This window comes from Pangasianodon hypophthalmus, chromosome 21 (assembly GCF_027358585.1).
Source record: "Pangasianodon hypophthalmus isolate fPanHyp1 chromosome 21, fPanHyp1.pri, whole genome shotgun sequence".
Classification (NCBI taxonomy): Eukaryota; Metazoa; Chordata; class Actinopteri; order Siluriformes; family Pangasiidae; genus Pangasianodon; species Pangasianodon hypophthalmus.
The window spans coordinates 3,881,393-3,906,579 of record NC_069730.1 but is presented as its reverse complement, the minus strand read 5'-3'; the positions used below and the strand labels follow the sequence as shown (position 1 = coordinate 3,906,579).

The 25,187-nt window shown below is 37.5% G+C and overlaps 2 protein-coding genes across 4 annotated transcripts in view; both read left to right on the top strand.

The window, feature by feature from the left end:
- The window catches only part of arhgef2 (rho/rac guanine nucleotide exchange factor (GEF) 2), a 72,635-nt gene extending 59,197 nt beyond the window's left edge, over positions 1–13,438 (top strand). For both annotated transcript variants that reach the window (XM_053227706.1, XM_034314789.2), the window contains 20 exons: positions 147–214; positions 2,615–2,678; positions 3,898–4,030; positions 4,396–4,505; positions 4,677–4,820; positions 5,552–5,802; positions 5,923–6,048; positions 6,244–6,361; positions 6,698–6,949; positions 7,062–7,138; positions 7,243–7,415; positions 7,646–7,713; positions 8,097–8,285; positions 8,393–8,491; positions 8,586–8,641; positions 9,127–9,168; positions 9,272–9,322; positions 9,469–9,822; positions 11,119–11,269; positions 12,555–13,438. In XM_053227706.1, coding sequence (XP_053083681.1) covers positions 147–214; positions 2,615–2,678; positions 3,898–4,030; positions 4,396–4,505; positions 4,677–4,820; positions 5,552–5,802; positions 5,923–6,048; positions 6,244–6,361; positions 6,698–6,949; positions 7,062–7,138; positions 7,243–7,415; positions 7,646–7,713; positions 8,097–8,285; positions 8,393–8,491; positions 8,586–8,641; positions 9,127–9,168; positions 9,272–9,322; positions 9,469–9,822; positions 11,119–11,269; positions 12,555–12,625 — 2,597 coding nt within the window. In that variant the 3' untranslated portion in view covers positions 12,626–13,438. The remainder of the gene's footprint in view (positions 1–146; positions 215–2,614; positions 2,679–3,897; positions 4,031–4,395; positions 4,506–4,676; positions 4,821–5,551; positions 5,803–5,922; positions 6,049–6,243; positions 6,362–6,697; positions 6,950–7,061; positions 7,139–7,242; positions 7,416–7,645; positions 7,714–8,096; positions 8,286–8,392; positions 8,492–8,585; positions 8,642–9,126; positions 9,169–9,271; positions 9,323–9,468; positions 9,823–11,118; positions 11,270–12,554) is intronic.
- A 1,710-nt stretch (positions 13,439–15,148) lies between these two features.
- On the top strand, positions 15,149–22,895 carry LOC113543023 (annexin A2). 2 transcript variants are annotated; one of them, XM_053227707.1, is made up of 13 exons: positions 15,149–15,486; positions 17,156–17,224; positions 17,417–17,546; positions 17,697–17,791; positions 18,658–18,771; positions 19,215–19,305; positions 19,963–20,042; positions 20,129–20,188; positions 20,318–20,408; positions 20,497–20,592; positions 22,306–22,364; positions 22,451–22,561; positions 22,656–22,895. In XM_053227707.1, the coding sequence occupies exons 2-13, from the start codon at positions 17,177–17,179 to the stop codon at positions 22,716–22,718; spliced, it is 1,038 nt and encodes a 345-aa protein (XP_053083682.1). In that variant the 5' UTR covers positions 15,149–15,486; positions 17,156–17,176; the 3' UTR covers positions 22,719–22,895. The 2 variants fall into 2 exon arrangements, with proteins under 2 accessions (XP_053083682.1, XP_026796748.1); XM_026940947.3 differs by having other exon boundaries at positions 15,162–15,486; positions 17,417–17,510.
- The last annotated feature ends 2,292 nt before the right edge of the window (positions 22,896–25,187 follow it).

The window sequence follows — 25,187 nt, the reverse complement described above, 5'->3', positions numbered from 1 at the left end:
ACGAGATCCAGAATTCGAAAACATCTTAACATTTTAAACATTGGAAATCCTTCCTTGCATTGATTTGTTAATGTGTTAATGTGATTTGGTTAAATTCTCTTGTCTGCTTGTAGTAATCCATAATTTGTTGTGTTTCTGTTTTGCAGCTTGCAATGTCACGATCCACAACCGTTGTCGAGACACGCTGGCCAACTGCGCTAAAATGAAGCAGAAGGTACGAAACTAACACCAGAACGATGATTCAGTGCAGCTTGGACACTTCAGTGCTCAAACTTTAAAATCAGAATTATATAATCTGATTGTGAGATAATTTATCAGAGTAAATGAGCAAGCAGGGCTGCAGGGTGCAAAATCTAACGTCATTAGAAAAGGATAATAATCGTAAACTCATGAGGTTTTTAGTTTGGTTTATTCCGATATTTTTATTATGATAGCTACCAGTTTTTAAACAAGCTAGTTTTCTTGGCGGCCAAAACGTGGAATTGGGGGGCGCACTGGATCTTTCGGTTATGATTAAAGCTCATGAATTTATTATTAATTGTGATGTTGATTAGGTAGCCGCTAGAATTTTTGTAAAACATACTTAAGTAATCTTAAAAAAAAAAAAAAATCTCAAAACCCTCAGATAAAGGCACTTCTGATATCTTATAATGTTGTCTTCTCCTTTTTCACTTCTGAGTGAGTAACGTTAGTAAAGTGAGTAATTGAGTTCAACTTTAAAAATGTGTTTTTTTTAACCATTTTTTAAAAAAATTTATTTTATTAATTGGGGTTTCAGCTACAGTGTTAAACATTTACTGTAAAAAATGAACAGTAATTTTCCAGGAAAGTACTTTAAAGCTACAGTAAAGAACTGTAAAACATATTTAAAGGAAAGTACTGTAATATCATACTTAGTGTAAAATAACACGTAATCCATTACATTTCTGAATTTGGATTAAAAAAAACAATAACAGCTTACGGTTGAGGCAGGACACAACTGAGCTGAAGGTTAAGGGTCTTGCTGGAGGACCCAGGCGTGGCAGCGTGGCAGTGTCCGGATATAAAACCACACCACCTTCTGATCTGTAACTCAAAGCCTAAACCACTGAGCCACCGCAGTTTGCTCAGCTAGTTTGTATTGATAAAACCACTTCCGCTGCTGAATTAACTCGCACTAAAAGATGAATTTCAGTGCTTTACTAAACCAGAGTTTGTTTGTTTTTTACTAGCATATAAAGTTAAAATAGTCGCCCGAAATAGTCGCTAAAATAAAGGGCACAGAAATGATTTGCAGGTGGAAAATTTTTACACGAGGAGAATTTTCATCATTCTCGCCCATGCCGAAAACGGTAGATATCCCACTATGCATTGCGTTTTCTGGCATTTTACTGTAAAATAATGAAAGACCATTATGCTGTAAAATAAATACCATAAATTTACAGCATTTTTTTTTTTTTTACAGTATACAAGACAAAATTTTGAATTCAAGTTCAACTAGTGAATTAAAGTTGTTCTTATTAATTAACAACTTAAGACCTAATGGGCATGTGTCCCGATAATGAAATGACGTATGAAAGGAATTATTTCAACAGAAAAATAGTTAGCTTTGAGTCATTCGGGGGTGAAACTGAGTACTTTTTGTTAAGCTAAAGTGAAATCTGACCACTTTTGAAACTTAAGATGTCTAAGTGTTAAGATGTCCAAGTCTGTCCTTGATGATTGCGTTAAAACACACCTTGCCTTTAGGGTTTAGTCCTTCTGTATGCATCAAACTAAAATACTTAAATTATTAGTATTTTAGGTACCGTACTCTTAGAAATATTAATCTCTGATTATTTTCTTTTACTCCTGAGGTCAGTGATCACAGCCACGTGAATAAGTCACGTCATTTTGACGTCATTCGAAGCAATATGGCCAACTTCTGTGTGGTTTTTGTTTGGTGTTGATAGATCATGTAGAAACGTGTTGATATAAAAATGATGACATGTTTGTTTCGGTTGTCAGGTTGGCACAGGAGAGTCGTTGCATTGTGGTTTAAATATAAAGGTGTACTTTTATTCGAATATTTAAGGTAGTAATGCTAAACTTCATATCTATGGCAATATAATAAAAATATCCTATCACAATATTCTCAAACATTTTGTCGATACACTATATGTATCATAATATAAAAAAATAACTTTTAGAAAAGGTTTAATGTCTGCAAAAATCTAGAAAAAAAATGTAAACACTGAAAAAAAATCTGTACATTTTTAAATAAAAAATAAAATAAAATAAAAATAATAGTCATAGGACAAAAATCCTTTACCCATTTATGAGTTTAAAGATTTAAAAGCAGACGTCAAAGCAGTTACTTTGTAATTATTACCAAAAAAACAACCAAAAAATTTTTTTAAATTTAATAAAATTACATCACCGTATCTCAGAAAAGCGTATTTTAACATAATTTATAACAATATCGATATCATATCATCTGTAACATTGATGTATGAAAGTGCCTTATATACCTTATATCATGAGCTTGTGATTTATTCACACACTTCTAATCAGTATTTATATAAAAATGGTGTATTATTGCTTTTCTATGCATGTTATTATATGAATTAAAGAATGGTATTTTTGGCTCTTGCAGCAACAGAAGTTGGCACTGGGGAGGAACAGTTCAGCTCTTCAGAATGTGGCCCTACGCACCAAAAGTAAGTGCCTCCCTTTTCTTCCTGAACAGATGCCTTTGCTTTCTTTCTTTGTCGTTCTTAGCTCCTCCCCTCTCAGTGCATAGCTTTTCACACCTCCTTCAACCTGCTCGGGCGTGAGTAGACTAAAGGAGCGATACTGTCTCCTGCTGGTTGTACAGTTTTTCTACACACGGTGGATCTGAACCGGTTAGAGATACCAAGCCATGCTGGTTAAACAGGATCTTCTTCTACTCACTCCTTATCATAATACATGTGAAGCACAATCGGTGACATTTTCACATTTCTGCTTCTTGATTTTCAAAAAGAAGGACGATCCTCCCTTTAAACGGAAGACACCTCAATTCCTCGGTGTTACTCCCGTGATCTTGTCACACCTGCCTTTTGTGAAGGGTTCTGTAGAATGGTGTTGCGTTAATTATTGTATAATAACTATAGAGCGATCGCTCAGGAGATTCAAATCTCACAGCTGACAAAGATCCTCTGTTCAGGCTTTAAGCGAAAAAAAAAAAAAAATATATATATATATATATATATATATATATATATATATATTGTTGGGCGTCTCACTTTGTGTGAGTGACTGCATATTTTTTTTCTGAATTTTTTTCTTTTTTATATACAGTACTGTGCAAAAGTCTTAGGCACCTATTTTTTTTTTTTTTTAGTGCAAACTTTGTTATAGATTTTTATTTTATGACTTCTGCATCTAACTCTTAGTTTTCCAGCTCAAATGTTACAGATAAATAATAAATGTTACAGAAAAATGTTTGTATGTCAGTAAAGAAAGCAGCAGATTACATAACGAAGGCTGCTGGATTTTGCTGAAAAAAAATAAGAAACAAGTGCGACAGAAGAACTATGGCTGGTTCTGCAAGATGCTCAGTAACACTTACAGCTCATTTCCTTATAAAACTGCACAAATCGTACCTGAGACTACTCATTTTATTTATTTTTAAAGCAAAGGGTCGTCACACCGAACTTCAGGTTCACACTCTTTACTGCTCTTTATATTTCTTTTAATGTAGAAACATTTCATTTCGTTATTTTTGAAGGCATCTTTGCTCTACAGTATTTCTTTACACGTGCCTAAGTACTGTATATCTATTTTCTGTCTCATTTATATAGTTTCAAATATTTTCTCTAGATTTTGTTTGTTTGATTAACTGCTTCATTTTCTCTCTCGCCGTCTTTCTCTCTCTTTCTCTTTCTCACCTTTCAGCTCCCATCATCAAGGAGAGGCCGAGTTCCGCCATCTACCCCTCCGACAGTCTCCGCCAGTCTCTGCTCGGTTCTCGGCGAGGACGTTCCACCCTCTCCCTCAGCAAGAGCGTCTCCACCAACAACATCGCAGGGTGAGGGACTGACAGAAAAACCTCAGCTAGGAAAAAGAAACCTCATTTCTTTCTTTAGCAGATGTCATGTAGAACGGCAACAGGGTAAAGCGCTTCGAATCATTTTCACATATCCATTCCGAAGGTTTCGGCAAGCAAAACTGTCTCGATAAATGATGAAATAAAGCCAGCTCTTAGTAGTGGACTTAAATTTATACACCCTACTGTAGATTCCAATAAAAATTAGATTAAATCTGTGCATTATTCTGTATTATTCAGTGTGTGTGTTATTGATAATGACTTGCACTTGCTAATCTCGTCTCGAATTTAAAAGCAGGCTGGTCATTATGTATTTGGTGTGTGTGTGTGTGTGTGTGTGTTTGTAGAAATCTGAACGACGACTCTCCTCTGGGCCTGAGACGAATCCTCTCTCAGTCAACCGACTCGCTGAACTTCAGGAACAGAGCCATGTCCATGGAGTCTCTGAACGATGACGGTGAGGCAGAAAATAAATCTGGCTGACTATATGTCTGGTTATATCATAACAAACCTCTCGTGTGGCTCGTTCCATTTAGACGAATAGTGTTCTGTTCAACACTTCTCTCGCAGAATGTGAATTTTCACACACACCTCTTTTCTCTCCACATACACACACACACACACACAGGAGAGGTGTATTATGCCTCAATGCTGGAGGAGTTGGAGAGGGAGGGCCGGGACTTCGAGGCAGACTCGTGGAGTTTGGCGGTGGATGCGTCCTACCTGCAGACTCACCGCAAAGACGTCATCAAGAGGCAAGACGTCATCTACGGTAAGTCCGTCTAGTTATCTAGCACTCTGTAGAGCCATCGTTTGTGTGTGAGCAAGGAAAACATTACGCTAGTACTGTTATTAACTGTATTTAGCCCTTAACATCATGTAAAGGAAAGTTTATAAGATGAGGTTTTAGGAATCGGACAGAATAAATAAATACAGAGGCGTCCTGTAACCCCAAAAAGTCCGTAACCAACCAACGAGAGTAAAATTACAGCCATACAGTTCTACTCATCGTTAGCAACATTAGTCATGTAGATCAGGTGTAAAACTAAAGAAGCAAACGTCAGACTATTATTAATTTCTACCAGTCGACCAATCATTCAAAAGTTCCGCAAAACAGTGATAAACGCTTAACAGCCGTACACAGGCTACAAATTACATTTCTACATTTTTCAGTGCTGAATGTTGACATTCTAATCTGAAATTGAAATAATTCAGTGCGGTAAATATGTGCTGTATTACGCCATCCAAAGACGTATTCTTTAAAAAAATGCACCATGATCATGTTTATATAATATTATTTAGCTTTAAATCACAACACAAATACCGGCAGAAGGAATTCATTCAGCGTTAAGGGGGAAGTTGTGTACGTTGTATTTTGGGTCATACTATTCCTATTAGAATGTAGAGCTCGTTGATTAACGAACAAGCTCATTAAAGTGGTTGTAAGCTGATAACGCTAAGAAACCGACAGCGCTTTAAACATAAGCATCCGTTTCGGAACAGAGCTGATCCAGACGGAGCTTCACCACGTACGAACTCTGCGCATCATGGAGGGTGTGTTTCGACGCGGTATGCTGGAGGAGGTGCTGCTAGAGCCGGGCGTAGTGCACGCCGTCTTTCCATGCCTCGACCAGCTGGTGGCGCTGCACTCTCGCTTCGTCAGCCAGCTGCTGAGCCGACGGAACCACAGCCTGGCGCCGGGGAGCACCACCAACTTCACCATCCAGCAGCTCGGAGACGTGCTGGTAGAGCAGGTAGGCACTGCGTCTGTGCTTCTAAACTGACTATAGCATGCTGTATTTTAATGTATATTCACATCCTGTACAGAATAAAGTAGCTCACCTTCTTCTTCTTCTTCACATTCTTCTGTCCAGTTTTCAGGCCAGAACGCAGACGAGATGCGCAAGTGCTACGCCGAATTCTGCAGTCGGCACCTGAAAGCCGTGAAGCTCTACAAAGAGCTGCTCGCGCGGGACAAGAGGTTCCAAAACTTCATCCGGGTGAGTGACAGGACACGATCTCAAAGTCACGAGATAGAGATAGAGATAGAGATAGAGGACAGTTAGAGTGAGGAATCCTCTACGAGAGAGATTAAGAAAAAGAGACTTGGAACCTTTAGGATCTTTGTAAGCTTAGGATGTTTTGCACTATTTTATGAATCATCACTGAAGTTTTATTTGGTTTTTCCTGGGCAGCGAGTCAGTAGAGGAACACTCCTCCGCCGCCATGGAGTCCAAGAATGCATCCTGCTGGTCACACAGCGCATCACCAAGTACCCCGTGTTGATCCAGCGCATACTGGACAATACAAAAGGTGAGACGCTGATTCATTAGACTGGCTGATATAATATTTGTTATTCATTTTAATACCACAATGTGGCTGAATTCTCCATTCTGATTGGTCAAAAGGTATAACAGCAGCTCTCACAGTAGTTCTGGTTGCAAGGCAAATCCCAGGGTTATATGAATGCCCTCACTAATACGTTATCATTTCTATAGTAGCTCATAACTCATTCAGACGGATTTATATGATTTATGTAACTTATTATGGCAGTTACATGACGATTCTTTTTTTTGCGTATCGGTGAGTCTTTAACCACATTAAGGGAGTAAAAACTAATCCGAGTTCTGCATGGTTTTGATTTCACAGGTAGCGAGGAGGAAGCCGAGTCTCTGAGTCAGGCGCTAGTTCTGATCCGTGAGCTCCTGAGTTCTGTGGATCAGCAGGTTCAGGAGCTGGAGCTGACGCAGAAGCTGCAGGAGATCCGGGCTCGGCTGGACCCACGGGCCGAGACTGAAGTGAGGGGCGGAGGAGTGTTCCGCGGCGGAGAATTGCTCCGGAGACGACTCCTCCACGAGGGAACGCTGCTGTTAAAACCCGCACAGGGCTCCAGACTCAAAGGTAGTGTGTGTGTGTGTGTGTGTGTTTGAGTGTTTGAGTGAGTAAGTGTTTCTATAGAGCCTGATTATGACCCAGTGTTTACATTTCTCAGTAACACTGTTTATTTTCACAGACGTGCAGGTCTTGCTGATGACGGACATCCTGGTGTTCATGCAAGAAAAAGACCAGAAATATTTTTTCCCGTGTCTGGTGAGTGAGTCAGATGTCTTGGTAACGTTTCAGCACTATTCAAATAAGCACCTTAAAAAAAAAAAAATCACAAATACGTTTCTGCATTCTTCCTCTGTCTAAAGGACAAGCCGTCAGTTCTGTCGCTCCAGAACCTGATCGTCAGAGATATAGCCAATCAGGAGCGAGGGATGTTCCTCATCAGTGACTCCACCCCTCCGGAGATGTACGAGCTGCACGGCGCCTCCAAAGATGACAGAAACAACTGGATGAAAATCATCCAGCAGGCCGTGAGCAGGTCAGTTACAGAGTGTGATCTTTATGTGATTTTTTTTTTTTTAATTATTAAATTATTATTTATTAAAATCTCATTAATGTCATCTACTGATCCCAGTATATAACATATACAGTATCTGTGTGATTTTTAAAAAATAATAATCTTCATATTCATTAGACAGATTGAGCCTAATGTTTTTACTGCAAAAAACTGTTCTGTATTTTAATGGGTCAAACGTTCCTCTTCCACAGATGTCCCTCTAGGGAAGATTTCCCTCTGATCGAGACGGAGGACAAAGCTCTTCTGCGTAGACTCAGAGGTCTGTACCGATACGAGTCTTATTCTTGTCACTGAAATAACATTACGTGATGGGAAATCTAATTTAACACTGCAGTTGGAGCATATGGGAACACAATTCCCACTTTCTGACTTGGGAAAACTGTTCAGTGGGAATTATGAGTCAGCCCTGATATCTGACTTTGGATCCGGAAATGAGGCACATGCATAAACATGTGATGCGTTCAGATAAATAAAGTCTCAAAATCTGGATTTTAGTGATTATTTCATCTTATAACGAGTCATAATCTGATATTCCGTCCTGCAGAATTCCACCACATGATGTGAATGCTGAATAATTTCTCCATTTATCTAAATGGACTCTCTCTCTCTCTTTCCATTTCCCCATCTTTCTCTCTCCATCAGCTGATATTCAGCAGAAGGACCGGGAAGTCCTGGAACTCCTACAGGAGCGTGTGACCCTGTTTTCTGACCTGGCAGAGGTCACTGGGGGTCAGGAGGTCACGATGCCCACTAGCTCTCGGAACGTGTTCAGAGCCGACACACCGCACGCGCCCCAAGCTGAAAAACTGCTCAACAGCGCCATCGGTGAAGGTCTGACAACATAAAACACAGTATAATAAAAACATTGTGAAGATTGTAGAATTTTAGGAATTTGGATTGACTTTGTATTTTTTTTTTTTTTTTTTATTTAAATCTAGTGGACAGATTAAGTGAACTGCTTCTGGGCTCCAGCATTGAGCTTCCTCAGTCCTGCAGTTCCAACACTGACCAGAACCACACGGAGGCGCCAGTGAGCAGTAAGTCTTCACCTTTCCCATCACTATTATAAAGGAAATGTTTTAAGGTCTTAAAAAAAATCATTAAACTCTTCACTTTTTTCTTTCGTTATAGACGGAGAGACGATTTCGGTAAACGGAAGTCACGATGGGAACAGTCCGTCACAAAAAGTAAGAGACTTTTTGAAGTGTTGTGGAAACACAGAGTGCAAAAGATGCATCTATCTACCAGATATACAGAGGAGTGCAAAAGTTTACACACCTCTAGGACAAAACAGTGGCTTTGCCAGCATGAATTCATTCGATCATAGAGGATTTTCTGTGGAAAAATTGTTTCCAGCATCCAGGGAACCCCAGGGGTCCGTCCTGTATAATCCAGACGGTGCCTGACTACATCACATGACAGTGGTGGAGATTACTGTCAAGGTCATTACGGTTATTATTTAGTCTCATTGACTGGTTTGAACGTGTGTTCATAAAATGAAATCTGTGCTGTGATCATAAATGGGTCCTTGGAAATGATTTTTCTCTGGAAAGAGTCCCTGGATGCTAACATGTTCAGCACCTCTGTCTTAGATTAACACTATAAGATCTTTAAAACCGTGTTTGCTATTTTGAAGTAATTATGAATTTTTTTTTTTTTTTTTTTTTTGTAGGACCGAAACGGTAACCAGCTGCAGGACAGAACTCCAAATGAGGTACAGATTTGTTATAACAAACAATAAAAAAAAATTTAAAAAAAAGTTAATTTATCGGGAAATGTGATACTAACCGTCCAGATTGGTGTTTTTTGTGTTTTAGGATGTTTGCCAAAGACTTGTAAACCTCAGCACGCATCTCCATGCACTACAGGTCAGTCTGTGAGAAAGTGCAGAAATTCTGATAGATTCAATAATTCTTCAATCTCTTAATCTTTTACGCTTACGTCAGATCCTCTTTTTTCAATTTGCAAAATCCTTTTCAAAGCTGTTCTAAAAGTCTCATTTTCCTCCCTCCAGGCAGCAGTGATCAGACAGGACTCCATCCTGGAGCTGTGCATGCGCGACGGCTCCACCTCCACTTCCTGCTCCACTCCTTCCACCTCCAGCCCCAGCCCTCTCGGCTCCGCCCCTCTGCGTCTGAGCCGCTCTCTGTCGCGTGATGCCCTGATGGAGGGCGTGTTGCCCGGGGCGGGTGCGGATCAGGCCCTGCTGCAGCGACACTACGCCCTGCTGCATGATGAGGTGTGTCGCCTGCGCCCGCTCGAGGCCCGGCTGCGGGAGAGCGAACGGGCGAGGGCACAGTTGGAGGCACAGCTGAGGGAGCTACAGGGCACACACAGACGAGACAGCACAGACACAACAACCTCACAGGTGTGAGCTTAGTATTAGTGTGTGTGTGTGTGTGCTCCAACAATCTAGATGTGAACAGGGAGGAAGGGAGTTCACGCTTATGTAATATCTCAACCAAAAATCCGAAGTTTTTGGAAGAAACTTGTTTGAGCAATAAAAACATGTATCTTACGTTTAATTATTGTATCGAATGATTTGTCTGGCTTACTTCATATTTGCAAAACAGCATATATAATAAAAATTGTTAGTACTACAAGCTCATATGAAATAAATTAGTCTTATCAGTAGATTGTGGGGTGTTAAATATTAAGTCATAATAACAAGGTAACATGTCAAAATGAAATCTTACATCTGACAGCCAGTTAGTAAGGTGAAATAGTCAGTTATTAAGATGGAATAGTGAGTTATTCAGGTGAAGCAAGTGATTGAGGTGAAATAGTCAGTTATTAAGATGATATTAGCGAGTGGTTAAGGTGAAGCAAGTTATTAAGGTGACATAGTGAGTTACTAAAGTGAAAGAGTGAGTTATTAAGTTGACAATGAGTCATTAAGGAGAAATAATGAGTTATTATGGTGAAATAGTGAGTCATTAAGGTGAAATAGTGAGTCATTAAGGTGAAATAGTGAGTCATTAAGGTGAAATAATGAGTCATTAAGGTGAAATAATGAGTCATTAAGGTGAAATAACGAGTCATTAAGGTGAAATAGTGAGTCATTAAGGTGAAATAATGAGTCATTAAGGTGAAATAATGAGTCATTAAGGTGAAATAATGAGTCATTAAGGTGAAATAGTGAGTCATTAAGGTGAAATAGCGAGTTATTAAGCTGAAATAACAAATTATTAAGGTGAAATAGTGAGTTATTAAGGTGAAAAATGAGTTATTATGGTGAAATAGTGAGTTATTAAGATGAAAAACTAGTTATTATGGTGAAATAGTGAGTTTTTAAGGTGACGTAGGAAGTTATTAAGGTGAAAAAGCAAGTTATTGAGGTGAAAAAGCAAGTTATTGAGGTGAAATAATGATATTTAATCAAAATAATTGCATAATACCTTGAAGCAGTGAGTTATTTAGGTGAAATAATCATGCTAAATCAAAATGACATGTCTTGAATTAGGAAGCTATTAAGGTGAAATAGTGCCTTATTGAATTGAAATAGAGCGTTATTAGTTATTAGAGAGAGAGAGTGTGTGTGTGTGTGTGTATGGTTGGTACTCTTCTCTGCATGCTGTCTTTCTTCTTGCGATGCTACAGTATAATGTTTTCTGGTTATTGCGACTTACGTGCCTTTAACAGCCTTTCTTTTGTTATCCCTCAGCGGAGAGGAAGTGATGGAAGCCACACCCCCCTCGCCCCACTGGCCTGTCAGGAAGCTGACCAGTTAGACGGCGTTCAGGAGGGAAGTGAGGAAGAAGATTCTGAAGAAGAGGAAGAAGTCCGGATTTCCCCACGCTCAGACAGTCCCAGAGGTGAGCGCCGGAGACGAGTGAAAGTCTTCCGTGTGAAGAATATTGTTTCAAAAACCTTAATCTTAACCCTGAAACTAAATATGTAGCAACTTATTGATACGGAGCAGCAGCTCAGCATTACAAAGTACAAACATCCTGCAATCAAAAGAGATTGTATTCACAAGCCAGTAAAATGCCGATGGATAAAACCATTCATAAAGTCACGATTTGCAAAATTACAGTAGCGTCACTCAGAAGTACGTCACATTTCCGAAGAAAAATGCGCTCATGTACTGTATTTCCATTCCACATTATACTTAAAGCAAAAACTTCACCCTGAAACACATTAAATGTTGATGTGTGGAGTGAATCCGGTGCTAATTTGTTGGTTTCTGTGAGAAGTTAGCGGTTGTTTGCCGCACTTACGTCACAGGACAACGTTGTTCTTGCTAGCACAGTTAAAATGATGTCTGATAGAAGGAAAAAAACTTCAACCATCTCAAGCATAAGGTGTAACGATCAGGATTTGCTATTAGCACGTTAAAACAAACTTCTTTTCGCACTCAATCCCATTTTCCAACGACGTTGAACGTCATGCTAATAAGAAATCCAATGCAGCGATCCAGTGTGGTGCAAACTTCAGAGAACGCTATGCAGCTATACGAGTTATGTCAGAGACTCGTCTCGGCTAGTTAGCGATCGAAGAGATGACGAGCGAGGTGGCGTTGATGCCGGTATTAGCATGAACGTGGAAGCATTTTGAAGCTTTTGAAATAAGAGAGCTGGACAGACCAAAGGACTAAAGCGCCGCTGCATCAGTCTCTCCACTATCAGCAGGTAGTCGAACGGTATTGTGGGTAATGTAAGAAATCGTTAGGCAAATGTTAATTATAAAGATTATTAGGAGAGTCGTTCAGGGTGGATTTTTTTATTTAATTTTATAAACAGACGCGTCATGTTTTCATTTTGTCCTACCCATATTTTTAAAAAAGTTTTTTAACCTCTCCGACAGTGTATAGGTGTGTCAGACTGTAACATCCCGTCTCTCTCTATCTCTCTTTCTCTCTGTCTCTTTCTGTTTACACTCTGGGTGGGTTCTGCTATTCTCTGTCAATATTTAACCCCCTCTTCCTCTACACACACACACACAAACACACACACGGCTCTTTGAAGACTGACAACACACACCGTTACATCACCACACAAACAGAGACCCACCCACTACCTTTGATCACTGCTGGTTTCACATTTCATGCAATTCCATGTGTGTGTGTGTGTGTGTGTGTGTGTGTGTGTGTGTGTGTAGATCTGCAGGACATCCCAGAGGAGAGCGAGTGTATAACCGAAACTCCGGACGGAGACTCCGGTCACAGTTAACATCGGTTCCAGTCTGAATTTCCTGTATAACATAACGCTACACAACGCCTCCGCTCTCCTTCAAAGCACCAGAGAGAAAAAAAAAAAACGTTCTCCAGCTTCTAAAGGACGGGATTTTGAAGTGGAGCAGAGAAGGAAGGATTCTAAGCAATTTGTTTTGCCTTTATATTCATGGACTTGAGCAGCGTTTGTCTTAATAATTTATCTCAGAATAACCTCTTATCATGAACTGTAGCCTACGACTGCCTGCCTTTTTCAGGGGGCCAAGCACTAAGTGCTTGGAACTCTCTTGTTTATTATTATTTTTACTATTTAGTGGAAATGACTGAACTAGAAAGGAGGCTGAAAGTTAAAAAAAAAAAAAAAAAAAAAGATAGGATGGATGTAATCATGATGAAATCATGTACTGTATGTCATCATTTATAAACCGAAATGATGTGGGTGTCCAAACATGGTCATCGTAAAATAATTTATAGAAGTCGTAAAAAATTAAACATGCGATGCTAGGCTAAATTTTTATACTTTTATACTCAAAAAGTTTTCAGCGCTGTTGAAGTTGTTAAGTACCAGAGTTCGAAGAAACTCAGGAATAAGTGACCAATAATCGCAAGACGACAACAACAATTTAAAAAAAGACCAAAGTTGTTCAGGAGTCAGTCATTTAAATCGTAAAATATACACTATTCTATAGATTAGATGACCGTGATCATGTTTAGCACATTTTGGTAATGCATGTAGAATGTCAGATATACTTCCCCTCATACACCCCAAACCCAATCCTCCAAGACAAAATATCCCCCCCCTTCCCCCCGCCCCCCCCCCCCCCCCCCCCCCGACACAATAGTGGTATGATCCATCAGCTCATTAGCATTTATATCCACTTCATCCTGCGTCGTTGTTCTGAAGTAGACGGACTAGCTGAAACTCATTACTGGTCAATGAAGGGTTTTCTTTCTGTACTTTGTGTATATTATGTATCTGTATAAATATTTGGAAGGTTTTGAGGAAAAAAAGAAGAAAAGAACTCAGAAGAATGAGCTTGTATCTTAGTGTAAACCTTGTATCTTTTTTAAGACTTTTATGTTGTAATTTTATTGTTTTTATTACTTGAATTTAACTGCTTGTTTGCATTGTGATGTTTAAATATACTGTAGGAATTACACAGTTATTCGTCTTTTTTGGTTCTTTATTGTCTCTTTATCTTCGTTTGGTTCTGTGACACAGGTTTAATTTTGAATTAAATTAACGCAATTAAAAAAATTTATGATTTTTTTTATGTTAAGGAACATTTGATTATTTCAAATAATTGCTGAATATTGTGATAACTGTTAATCACAGGTTAATGTAGATTAATGTTTCTGTAGGTGGCTAGCTAAATAATGCTTCATAGCTAAAAACTCTTAATCTTTACAACAGTTGGACCGCTAGCTTATGGGAAAAATCACATACACTTGACATGTGATTGTATGCCCTGAAATTGAATTAATTGTGAAAAATCACATGAAAAAAAACTTGTGGGAAAAATCCTGTGAAATACAAATCTTGGGGGGAAAATACATGTACTAATTGTTAAAAAATTAACTTAATAAGATTAATTTAGAAATTAAAAAATTTAAATTAACAAGAGAAAATAATAAAAAAAAAAGAATTGTGAAGAAATTACAAGTAAAAATAAAATCACGTGCACTACACGTGAAAAAATATCATTTAAAAAATCACATGAAAAATGAATTTTAAAAAAAAAATCACACAGGAACAACGAATCTTGTGGAAAGAAAATCAATAAATAAATTAATCATGTAAAAAATCACAAATATTCACATGTAATAATAAAGACATGCAGTACATGTGAAGAAATGAATCGTGAGAAAAGCATGTGTGAAAAATCACATGAAAATCAATTTATTGCGAAAAACATTACGTGAAAATGAATGAATCGTGAAAATTGAATCGTGGGGAAAAAAATGATGTGAAAAGTAATGAATCATGAAAAAATCTCACGAGAATAAATGATTCATGTTAAAATGAATCATGTGGGAAAAAATATCACGTGAAAAAAAAATTATAAGTAAAAATACTAAAAGCCATATTCAATACATGTTAAAAAAAAAAAAAAAAGGTCATGTGGAAAAAGCATATAAACGTGTAAAAAGTGAAATACCAGATGAAAAAAATTAATTGTGCGAAAAATGCATGGGGAAAAATGAATCATTAAAAAAGCATGAAAAAATAAAAATCACAAGCATGGGAAAGTCCATTATAGGTGAAAAATGTGAAAAAATCACACGTTAATTTCACGTGTGACTTTTCTGTAATGTTTTTTTTTTTTTTAAATTACATTGATATTTCACAAATTGTATGAAACAAAGTGTAATTCATTTAGGGGTATAAAACATTCACACACACACACACAGATCCACAGATCTTAACATGACACTCGAGGTGTGAGATCGGGACTGGCATCCCTCAAGGCCCAAAAAAAAAAACGAGGCCAGTAGGAGTGGTCAGAATTCCTTCAGGAGCGGGCGGGAGTGGGATTAAAAAACTCCCGTGCATACTGTACTTCTACATGACACCATTTTTTTATTGTCTGGTGCATACACAATTGTGTCTGGGTGGGTCTCTGGGATACAAAAAAGCACAAAGACTATGTCTATTCTGCACGACTCTGACCACAGCCAAGCCTTACACTCCTCGGCCAATAGCTGAAGACGAGAGAAAATATTTGACGACAGCAGAGTCTACATCACACCCTTATCAGCAAACGAAAGAGGACGAGTGGAATCGAGTCCAACAGTCGTTCAAGTGAAGGATCACACACACACGAGGATAAAACTCCAAAGTCACACTCTGCACCTTCCGTAAGTAACCTGTTGCGTTTATTTTCTTTAATTGGTTTTCATTTGGAGAGGACAGTCATTTAAATAAGAAGAAGAAGAAGAAGAAGAAGAAGAAGAAGAATTTATAAAGCTTTAAAAGCTAAAACATGAGAAAGGAATTTTGTTCATGCATTTTCTTGTTTTTTTTTTTTTTTTTACATTTTATTCTATTTTATGAAGCTTATGATCATAAAAATGAACAAAAATTTCTTCTTTCTTTTCCAAATAAAACTGTAACAATAATATCAACCAAACAGTGAAAAATATTTCCCTATTCACACTATTAAATGCTGTAGCCTGTTCGACTCATCTTTCAACTCAGTTTTCTGCATAATTAATATAATATCTAATTTATAATTAATATAATCACATCAGGAAAACAAAAACTGATGATCACTGAGGTAACATTTATAAAACACACCCAAATCAACTATTTACCTGGTGGAATATCAGAATATTTTTCCTAATACATGTTACTAATATGAAAAAGCTCAGAGTGTGGACTGCTGGGAAATGTTAATATTTAATCCATGTTTACATTCACCATCCACATTAAACACCTGTTCACCTGAACATTCATTCAATTATCCAGTCAGTCAATCACATGGCAGCAGTGCAATGCAAGAAATCATTAGAATGGGGATAAAATGTGATCTCAGTGACTTTTATTGTGGCATGGTTGAGTATTTCAGAAAATGTCCTGGGATTCTCGTGTCTAGAGTTTACACAGAATGTTGCGAAAAACCAAAGCATCCAGTTCTGTGGGCAGAATTGCCTTGTTGATGACAGAGGTCAGAAGAGAATGGCCAGACTGGTTCGAACTTACAGGAAATCTACAACAGCTCAAATAGCCACTCTGTACAGCCGTGGTGAGCTGAAAAGCATCTCACGGTTACATTTAATGTGGTGGAACGTCCATGAAACAAGTTAGTTCTTGTTATCACTTACCTTACTATAAACAGCTATAAACAGTCGTTCCCTCACCAGCCTCTCTTTTTTTCTCTACGATACTCCACGCCATTAAATTTAACTATTAATAAATAAAAACGATGAAGTGTTGTTTCTTATTAAATAAGAAATGCAATCGCTGGCAAATTGCTGCGGAGTAAAACGAACAAATAATGCAAAAGAGACTTAAATGAATGCAAGAAATACACTTTTGCAAATAGGAAAATCTAAAGTTTTGGATGTCACCTTTTTGTGCTTCGGATGTGAGCTGTGTGAAACAATTCTACACACACTTAGCCTAATGTATGAAATAATTAACAATCAGAATTCGAAATAAACTAAAAATTAAATAAGTATTCCCTCGAGCGTAACATGAGGTAACCATGTGTTTAATTTTTATGCGTTTATTCCTTTTATTTTTATGTACAAATTGTGTTACTGAGCCAAACAATGCCGCTGCAGTTTGCACAACGCTAATTGGTAGCTACAAGCGTAGCTCGCGTTTTAGCTACATTAGCCTTGTAGCATGAAGCAAACTTCAGATACGAAACACATCTTGGCTGATCGACTACAGCAACATTGTTTGCATGTCACTCTTGGTTGAACCATTTCTTTAAAGCTTAATTAAATCCCTTCCTGATTGCTAAACTTGCTAAGCAGAATTTTTAACTGACTTTTCTTTATCAACGCTGGTAAACTGTAGGCACCTGCTTCTTGCTCAGAGATGGAAAATGAACCAATTACCATCGAGTATATTCCAGCGAAACAGTCTGTATGTACCCTGTTTTCCTTCTTCATCCATTTACATTTACATTTATTTAATTTAAACACTTTTCAGCTGTGCTTTATGCTTTTTAAGTGTGGAAGAATCCATTTCACACATAGAGTTGTTGAAGGATCGCCAGCCTCCATCCATTTTGTTTGTTTTTTTCATTCACTTGTTCACGCATTCCTTTCATTTCAGATGTGGTGGGGAACTCTTGGGACTGTACGCCCGTTTCTGCCGTTCGATCCGTATTTGGACGCACGTCAGATTCAAGCCGCGCTGGATAAGAAAAGTACGATCCCGCATCATCCAGCTAATGAATTCAGAAGTAACCACAACACTGGACTTTGGAAATATATAACCTTCTTTACATCTCTCTGAGTGTGAACAATTGGTGCTAGCTGACTATTTATCTGCAGATATGCTATCAGCTTGGTGTGTGTATACGGTATATGTGGATGTGTGTGTTGTGTGTTAGACGCTGATGTGATGACCCTGGTGAAGATCCTTACTAACAGGACCAATGCCCAAAGACAGAGCATTGCTTCGGCCTACCAAAACCACACACAGAAGGTAGTAAGACTTTATAGTGGTCTAAACCAGAGCGCAGCTAAATACTCAAATCTGATTGGTCAGTCTGGTTTCTCGGTAACATGACAAGCTGCGTTTTTTTGTGTCATGTTAACTTCAAGAGAGAAAAAAAAGAGGCTGATGAGTAAACAACTGCTTATTGCTGCTATAACGTAAGAAACTTACTTGTTTCCAGAACATTAAACATAACTATAAATGGATAAAAAGTACTACGTGTCATTCTTTAAAAAAATTAAAAAATTCGTATCTTCATAGTGGTAACGCAACTCAGTGTCACATCCGGATCGCATCACACCACCTCATCACTGATGTTGCTTATTTTCCCCTGACATCATGCCCCCAGATGTTTTATTCCTTACATAGCTAACCTTTTAAAGGTGCAGTAAATGTTTTTGTAATAGCTGCTGCAATAGCTTTTTTCTGGGTGGGGGAGGAGCTAATTTCCAGGCTTGCAAACATGTAAACAGAAGCCTGACATGTACAAACTAGTGATCTACAATGCATGGAAATATTACACATTATAGTTTTTACTAAGATATATTTATATTCATATGATTATTACAGATTTAGAAATGCTTAAATATTACAGACTGCACCTTTAAGGTCGGAACAGATCCAAGTATTATTTTTTCATAAAAACATAAAACTTCTTGTACGTCTCAATGAGTGTTAATGACCTGATTTTACATTTATATATAAAGGAAAAGGTGACATTATTAATTGTTTCATTTTCTCCATCTTTATTAATATCCTGATTAAGATGTAAGGATGGAAACTAATTCTATTATTACAATTATTATGATTTCTGATGCTTTTTCTTTAGCACCGTGTTGTTTTTTTTCGGTCAGGATCTGAGTGCAGCTCTGAAGAAAGGCCTATCAGGGGCTGTGCAGGAGCTGCTGCTGGCTCTCATGATGACTCCAGCTCGCTTTGATGCTCATCGCCTTCGACACTCCATGGAGGTGAGCTGTCATGCATCATGTAAGGAATAAAACGGTCTGGGACGTGCTCTGCTAAGAAAATAATCAATGATGCAGTGGTATGATGCCGGCCGACAACAAGTTCTCATGACCAAGAACTCTTTTAACCATTAGTTATGAAACGATTATGTCTTTCTTCACTAATATAACTCAAAAACATGTTTACTAACAGCAGGAGAGATGCTAAAATCTAACGTATAGAGGACTAATTAAATCCATGTGACGTTTTAGTAGTTAAAAGATGACTACAGTACACATTCTATGTTATGTGTATACGTATGTTACCATTTAAATGAAATTTCTGAATGCATTGAATGGTATGTAAACAGAATATTCAGATAGATATCGATTTTATACAAGGATTTCTAAAAAATGTGTCAGTTCCTATTCAAATTTAACACATTCTATAAAAACACTCTTTGCAGGGTATCGGCACGGACGAGGAAGCTCTTCTGGAGGTCTTGTGCACTAGATCACCAGACCAACTCCGAGATATCACCATAGCGTATCACGAAGGTGAGAAACAATGACGTAATCCAGAAATAATGCATATTCTAAGAAATAAAACACTTGCAGGGTTGTGCTGTTATAGGAAAATAATCAAAGATTGGACAGTGTGATGAATGGAGTTCTTGAAATCTTTAATTCCTTTTATATGACAGAAATTTGCCCACAATTAAATGTATTTATTTAATTTATTAATGACATGTTCTAATTTTTATCTGTTTATAGTTACATTTAATGTTGTGGCTCATCCTTGAAACGCCTATTATCATTTATGTTATAGCAGCTATAAACAGCTTGTTATTGCTTGTCAAGTGAAGACTTTCCAGGGGCGGAAAACCTACTGACTGTTACAAAACACTGACACTGGGGACTCCTTCCATAAATGTTAAATAAACGTCTCCTCACAGGATCAACGATTATGCAGTTTTACTTTTTTTTTCCAAATAACAACCCACTATTCAAATGTCCATCATTCAAGTCTGTGTGTAAGTTGACAAATAAATGATAATGTATTGGAACTAGCGCGTTAATCTAAACCTTGCAATCAGAGCTATTGTGAAAGCTGCTGTTATAGAAAATTAATCAACACCTACTGACCAATCAGAATGGAGAATTCAATAGTGCTGTGGTATTGTAGAACTTACTGATGTTCTTTTTGGCCCACAGCATACGGCCGTTATCTGGAGAACGACCTGATCAGTGAGACGAGTAAAGAATTTACCAAACTGGTGCTGGCCATATTGAAGGTACAGTCTGATTAACAAAAAGTTATTGATTAAAGCTCATTTGTAAGGAATGTTGAAACAGAGTGATTTGTCTGTCGTATCAACAGAAGGAGGAGCTGAACATGCCCAGCAAGATTGATTATGAGCTCATTGATCAAGACGTCAAGGTGCGTCTTTATCTCAGCCTCGCTAGGTCTCATATCATAAACAAGAAATTCCCAGAAGCTGTGTTTATAATGTAATAGTCGTGAAGTCGAGCAGTTGTGAAGGCTCTGAATATGTCTTGGTGTGTTTAGCAACTCAGAGACGCTGTTATTGGAAAGAAATCTAACCCTGAGCCCTGGATTCAGGTGCTCACGTCACGCAGTTCTGACCATCTCAACAGAGGTAAGACCTCGACCTCGGCCTCAACCTCAACCGCAAACACTAAACCCTCACAATGTGCACCCAGTGTGACTTAGCGCTGTTCTACTAGTGCTTTCTAGGCTCGAGGATCAGAAAGGTGAGGCATTGGATCAAACCATCCAGAACAACTTCTCAGGAGACTTGCGACTGGGTCTGCGGATTTTGGGTGAGGAAACAATTGTACACTCTCCACCAATTAATATATTTAAAAAAATATATCTTATAAATAAATATATAAAAGCGTCATTGACTAAAGAGAAACATTTACATAGAAGTGTGATGATATGTTGTGAAAAGAAAATTATACTAGACCAAGGTCTTGAGAAAACCTTTTACCCTGAAAAATACCCCCTAACACAAAAGCAACCATAGAATCATTTCATACTTGACAACTAATTCCTTCTTCTTCTTCTTCTTCTTCTTCTTATCATCATCATTATTAGTAGTAGTAGTAGTAGTAGTAGTTGTTGTAGTAGTAGTGGTAGTAGTAGTAGTATTTTGCAAGTTAGCTAACTGGATAACATTACAACAGTAGCAACTGTGAAATCATGCTTCGCTAGCTAGTAGTGAACAATACCAAACTTTAGCAGAACCATCATGACAGATAAAACAACATAACCTACAGCTTAAACATAGATTTCAAGCCACCAGTCAGTAATAAAGTAAAATACTTCAGTAAAGTTTTATACTTTCATTTCCTATGTTTACATCTTAGCTTGTAAATGCTAGCAAGCAATTAAGCACCAAGAAAGGTAGCCTAGCTAGCTAGCAAGAACACTGTTACATTAGTTAACCCTAGTTCACACAGAGAGATGTGAATGAACTAATATTAATTTAATTTATTATTCACTACACACTAACAAATTAACTTAGCTAAGTTTAGCAAAACAGTTCAAGGTTTAGCTAACAGATTAACATATGAGTTAGCCGATAGTGTAGCTAAGAGCAACATACAGAAGTGTAACTGGTTTTAGTCAGAGTTTTTAATTAAAAAGTCATAATTATGAGGAACAAGAGCTAAATTTTTGATCTCTAATGTCATGTAATGGCATTTTAAAAAAAAATTTCAGGATCTTTCTCTCATTTTAAACATATCACATTTTATTCACAAAATTACATCTTATAGATCACGGAAGCACATCCCTCCATCCCTCCGTCCATTAAAAAATATAAAATCAATACAAAGGCAAAGTTAAATACAAAACTAACACAGCAAAAATATCATGAATATAGGCAAATTTATGAAACATTACTTATTAAGATTATTGTAAAACAAATATGAGACTTTTCAGCATTTTACTAATTTGATACTCGACATTGTCTTCTTGTATCAGCAGATAAGTTGTAATAATTGTAATTTGTAAATTGGAACATATAAAATTATCTGCTAATACAGCAAGATGATTATATCTTGTTGTATAAGATGGTTGTATGTAATTACTAAAACGTAATTATTATTATTATTATTATTATTATTATTATTATTATTTCAGCCCTATTTTTTTCAGTAAAAATTCCTTGGATATAGCTGTTTTAAAACTCGTAATGAAAAATATCAAGTCAAGTCAAATAGATCTTTATTGTCATCACAGCCATATACAGCGTGCTGTACAGACTGAGATGAAATAATGTTTCTCCTGGACCCAAGGTGTAAGATGCATGTATGACATACACAGTGCTGACAGGACATAAATAAAGTGCGACAGGAATAGGAAGCATGCAGGGAGGGGTTATGGGAAACAGACAGGGTGCGTACAAATATTAGATACATTCGCCTGTAGTGAAGAGCTTTTCTTTTGCTAAGATTAAATACTTTTTGAAAGGCTTATTTGTTGTTCATCCTTATGCAAATAGTTGCTCATGTCGTATGTCTCTGCAGTTCACACCATCCAAAACACACCACTCTTCTTGGCCCAGCGTTTACACACCTGCATGAAGGTAAGGAGGCTGATTATCTACAGTCGTTACCATTTTTTCAGTTATAGAGTGACTATAGTGTGTGTATGCGTGTGCGTGTGTGTCAGAAAAACGCTGTGGTTCGTGGTATCATGGTGGGACGGAGTGAGGAGGACCTCCTGCGGGTGAGGGTCGAGTTCTGCAAACTGACCAATCTCTCCCTCTACTCCACCATACAGGTCAGATCACACACCTCAGACACTTTTTCTAAATACTACAGCTGTACTATACACACTGTGTGTTCATGGTGCACTTATGTCATCTATCTTATAGAAAGAATTCAAAGGGGAGCTGCAGCTGGCTCTTCTGGCTCTGTGTCGATCTGAGGATGCGTAGAGGAACAAGCATGGAAGTGACGCAAAGAGCGAAGCATCTCGGTTTTTATTGCAATGAAACCTGTACAGAATTCAGTTTCAATGACTAAGTACACTTTTGCTACCCTGAGTTACACAGTTATTTAACATTTTCACTGTCTTGGTTTAAAACATAATAAAGAGAAATTTTATTGTGGTACATTGTATCAGCTATTATTATTATTACATTATTACATTTATGGATGGAGTCTCCAGTGTCAGAAGTAAAACTGTAACATTACGCTTTATAGTTTCTCTGTAACATGACAAGCTGATTTTTTTTGTCTCATTAAATTCAAGAGAGACAAAAAAAAGAGACTGGCGAGGAAACAAAAGCTTATAAGCTATTACTTATAATGTAAGGTACAACAGGAAATCACTTGCTTCATGGATGTTCCACAACATTAAATGTAACTTTTAAGGGATAAAAAAATATGATATGGCATTCTTTAATAAGTAAAAAAATGTAATTGCTGGTAAATTGGTGTTGTAAAACACTTTAGGATTTGCTGTTATAGGAAAATAATCAACTTTGGGGTGATAACATTAACTCTGCTGTATGTCATTGATTATTTTCCTATAAAAGCATACCCTCAAGTGATTTATTTTGCCATTTGGCTTTTTTCAGGTGTAATAAACAACCTGTTTTTCAAATTATTATTACTTTATGTTCTGAGAAATGTAATTATATATTTTAATCTTTATTATTTACATATTGTTACTATAGTTGCTTTAATGCCTGCTGTCAGATATGTATTTCTTACTAACATATAGAAGAATATTATAATTTCTTCCAGTAATATTACAGTAATGTTCCAGGAGAAAATAATTTCCTGTTCTCAATATCATTTTATTTCATTCGTTTGACACTTTTTGCTTGAGTTTTGCATTTTTATCACCTATAAGTGTACAGTTCTAGATATTACTCATACAATAAAGTGTAAATCTATAAGAATTCTCAGATGGTATTTACTTTCTTGTTGGATACAGGAGCTGTTTAGGTAGTAGGAAATATGGAGAAGCGTTTGTGCCGTATTAAAACACATTACACCTGAGCCACTCCAGAACTGATTTCTCTGAGCTTCGATTCAAATCTTAAAATTAAAGCTACAAGTTAGAAAGGTTTTAAAATCATTTCTGACACTGAGGCAGCTCATAAGAACTCAAAAGAGAATGACTCTAATCCTAACCTTTTCCGTATCCCTTTCCTATCTACTGATTCAGCATTTTTTATTGGTTCACATTGTGATCGTCTGGTTTTCCTTTCCTTTTAGGAAAAGTGTGTGTTTCCTTCCTTGTGTCCCCCTGCACTGCACATGACAACAATGATGTCACTGTTATTTATGGGAGCATAAGATGAGAGAATGCACTAAAATAAGAAGTGCTAGTGTTTAGGAGATATATGCACATGCTCAGTCTGTGGGAACTGTGGGTGCTAACAGATGCTTATCTGTAGGCTAGGTATTTAGGAATGGCAACTCAGGCATACTTACAACAACCATGTATAAAGGAATATTCTGATGCCTGTATGCATAGAAACGTCGTATTCGGAATATGACTGTGACCCGAATATAGGCCTTAAACGGTGTTTGATGTGCATGTAAACATAGCAGCATACCAGGAAACCTGAGAGTCTGCAGCATTTACATTTATGCCAGACACGCTTAACCAGAGCAACTTACATTCATCTCGTTTATACATTTGAGGGCCTTGCTCAAGGGCCCAGCAGTGGCATCGCTGAGATTTGAAATCACAACCTTCCGGTTAGAAGTCAAACATCTTAACCACTGAGCTACCACTGCTCTTGCAACAGAACAAGACATGGCTTTGCTACAGAACTGCCAAGCTTCAGGTCTATGTTGGAAGGTGTGTGCATGTTCATGAGGCTCAACTGTAATGTGCAAAACTGTCAATCACATCATAAACCACACCCTTTCATTTATCATCAAATTACTCCTATAAAACAGATTTATCATAAGGAAAAATACTGGGGGAGATATCAAGGTCAACTGAACTTGTGAGCTTGTGAAAATGACAACACTATTCCCGAAAATAAACTGTAGACAACCTATAATGTAAGTTTGCCTCCTGTCCTATTGAGTAACATGGGAATGGGCGGGGTTAGAAAATTGTATCCAGCCACTACAGGGCCTCAGAGACATTTTGGCTTCACTTTTGAATCCCTGTTACGACGTCCGCCTTTATAGTGAAGAGCACCGCCATCTCGTGGCCACATGCTGCAAATACATTTAATGAGCAATATCAAATATTTAAAACGGATATATAGAAATCCGTTTAAAAATCATACCAGATTTTACTCCACATATCGAGTTTATTTTTATGAATTTTTCTTAAAAAAATAAAAACGAACAAACGAAAGACTTTTAATCACATAAGCGTACAACGATGAGCGTCACTTCCGGCGTCCAGGGCGGGGTAAAGCGGAAGTGGC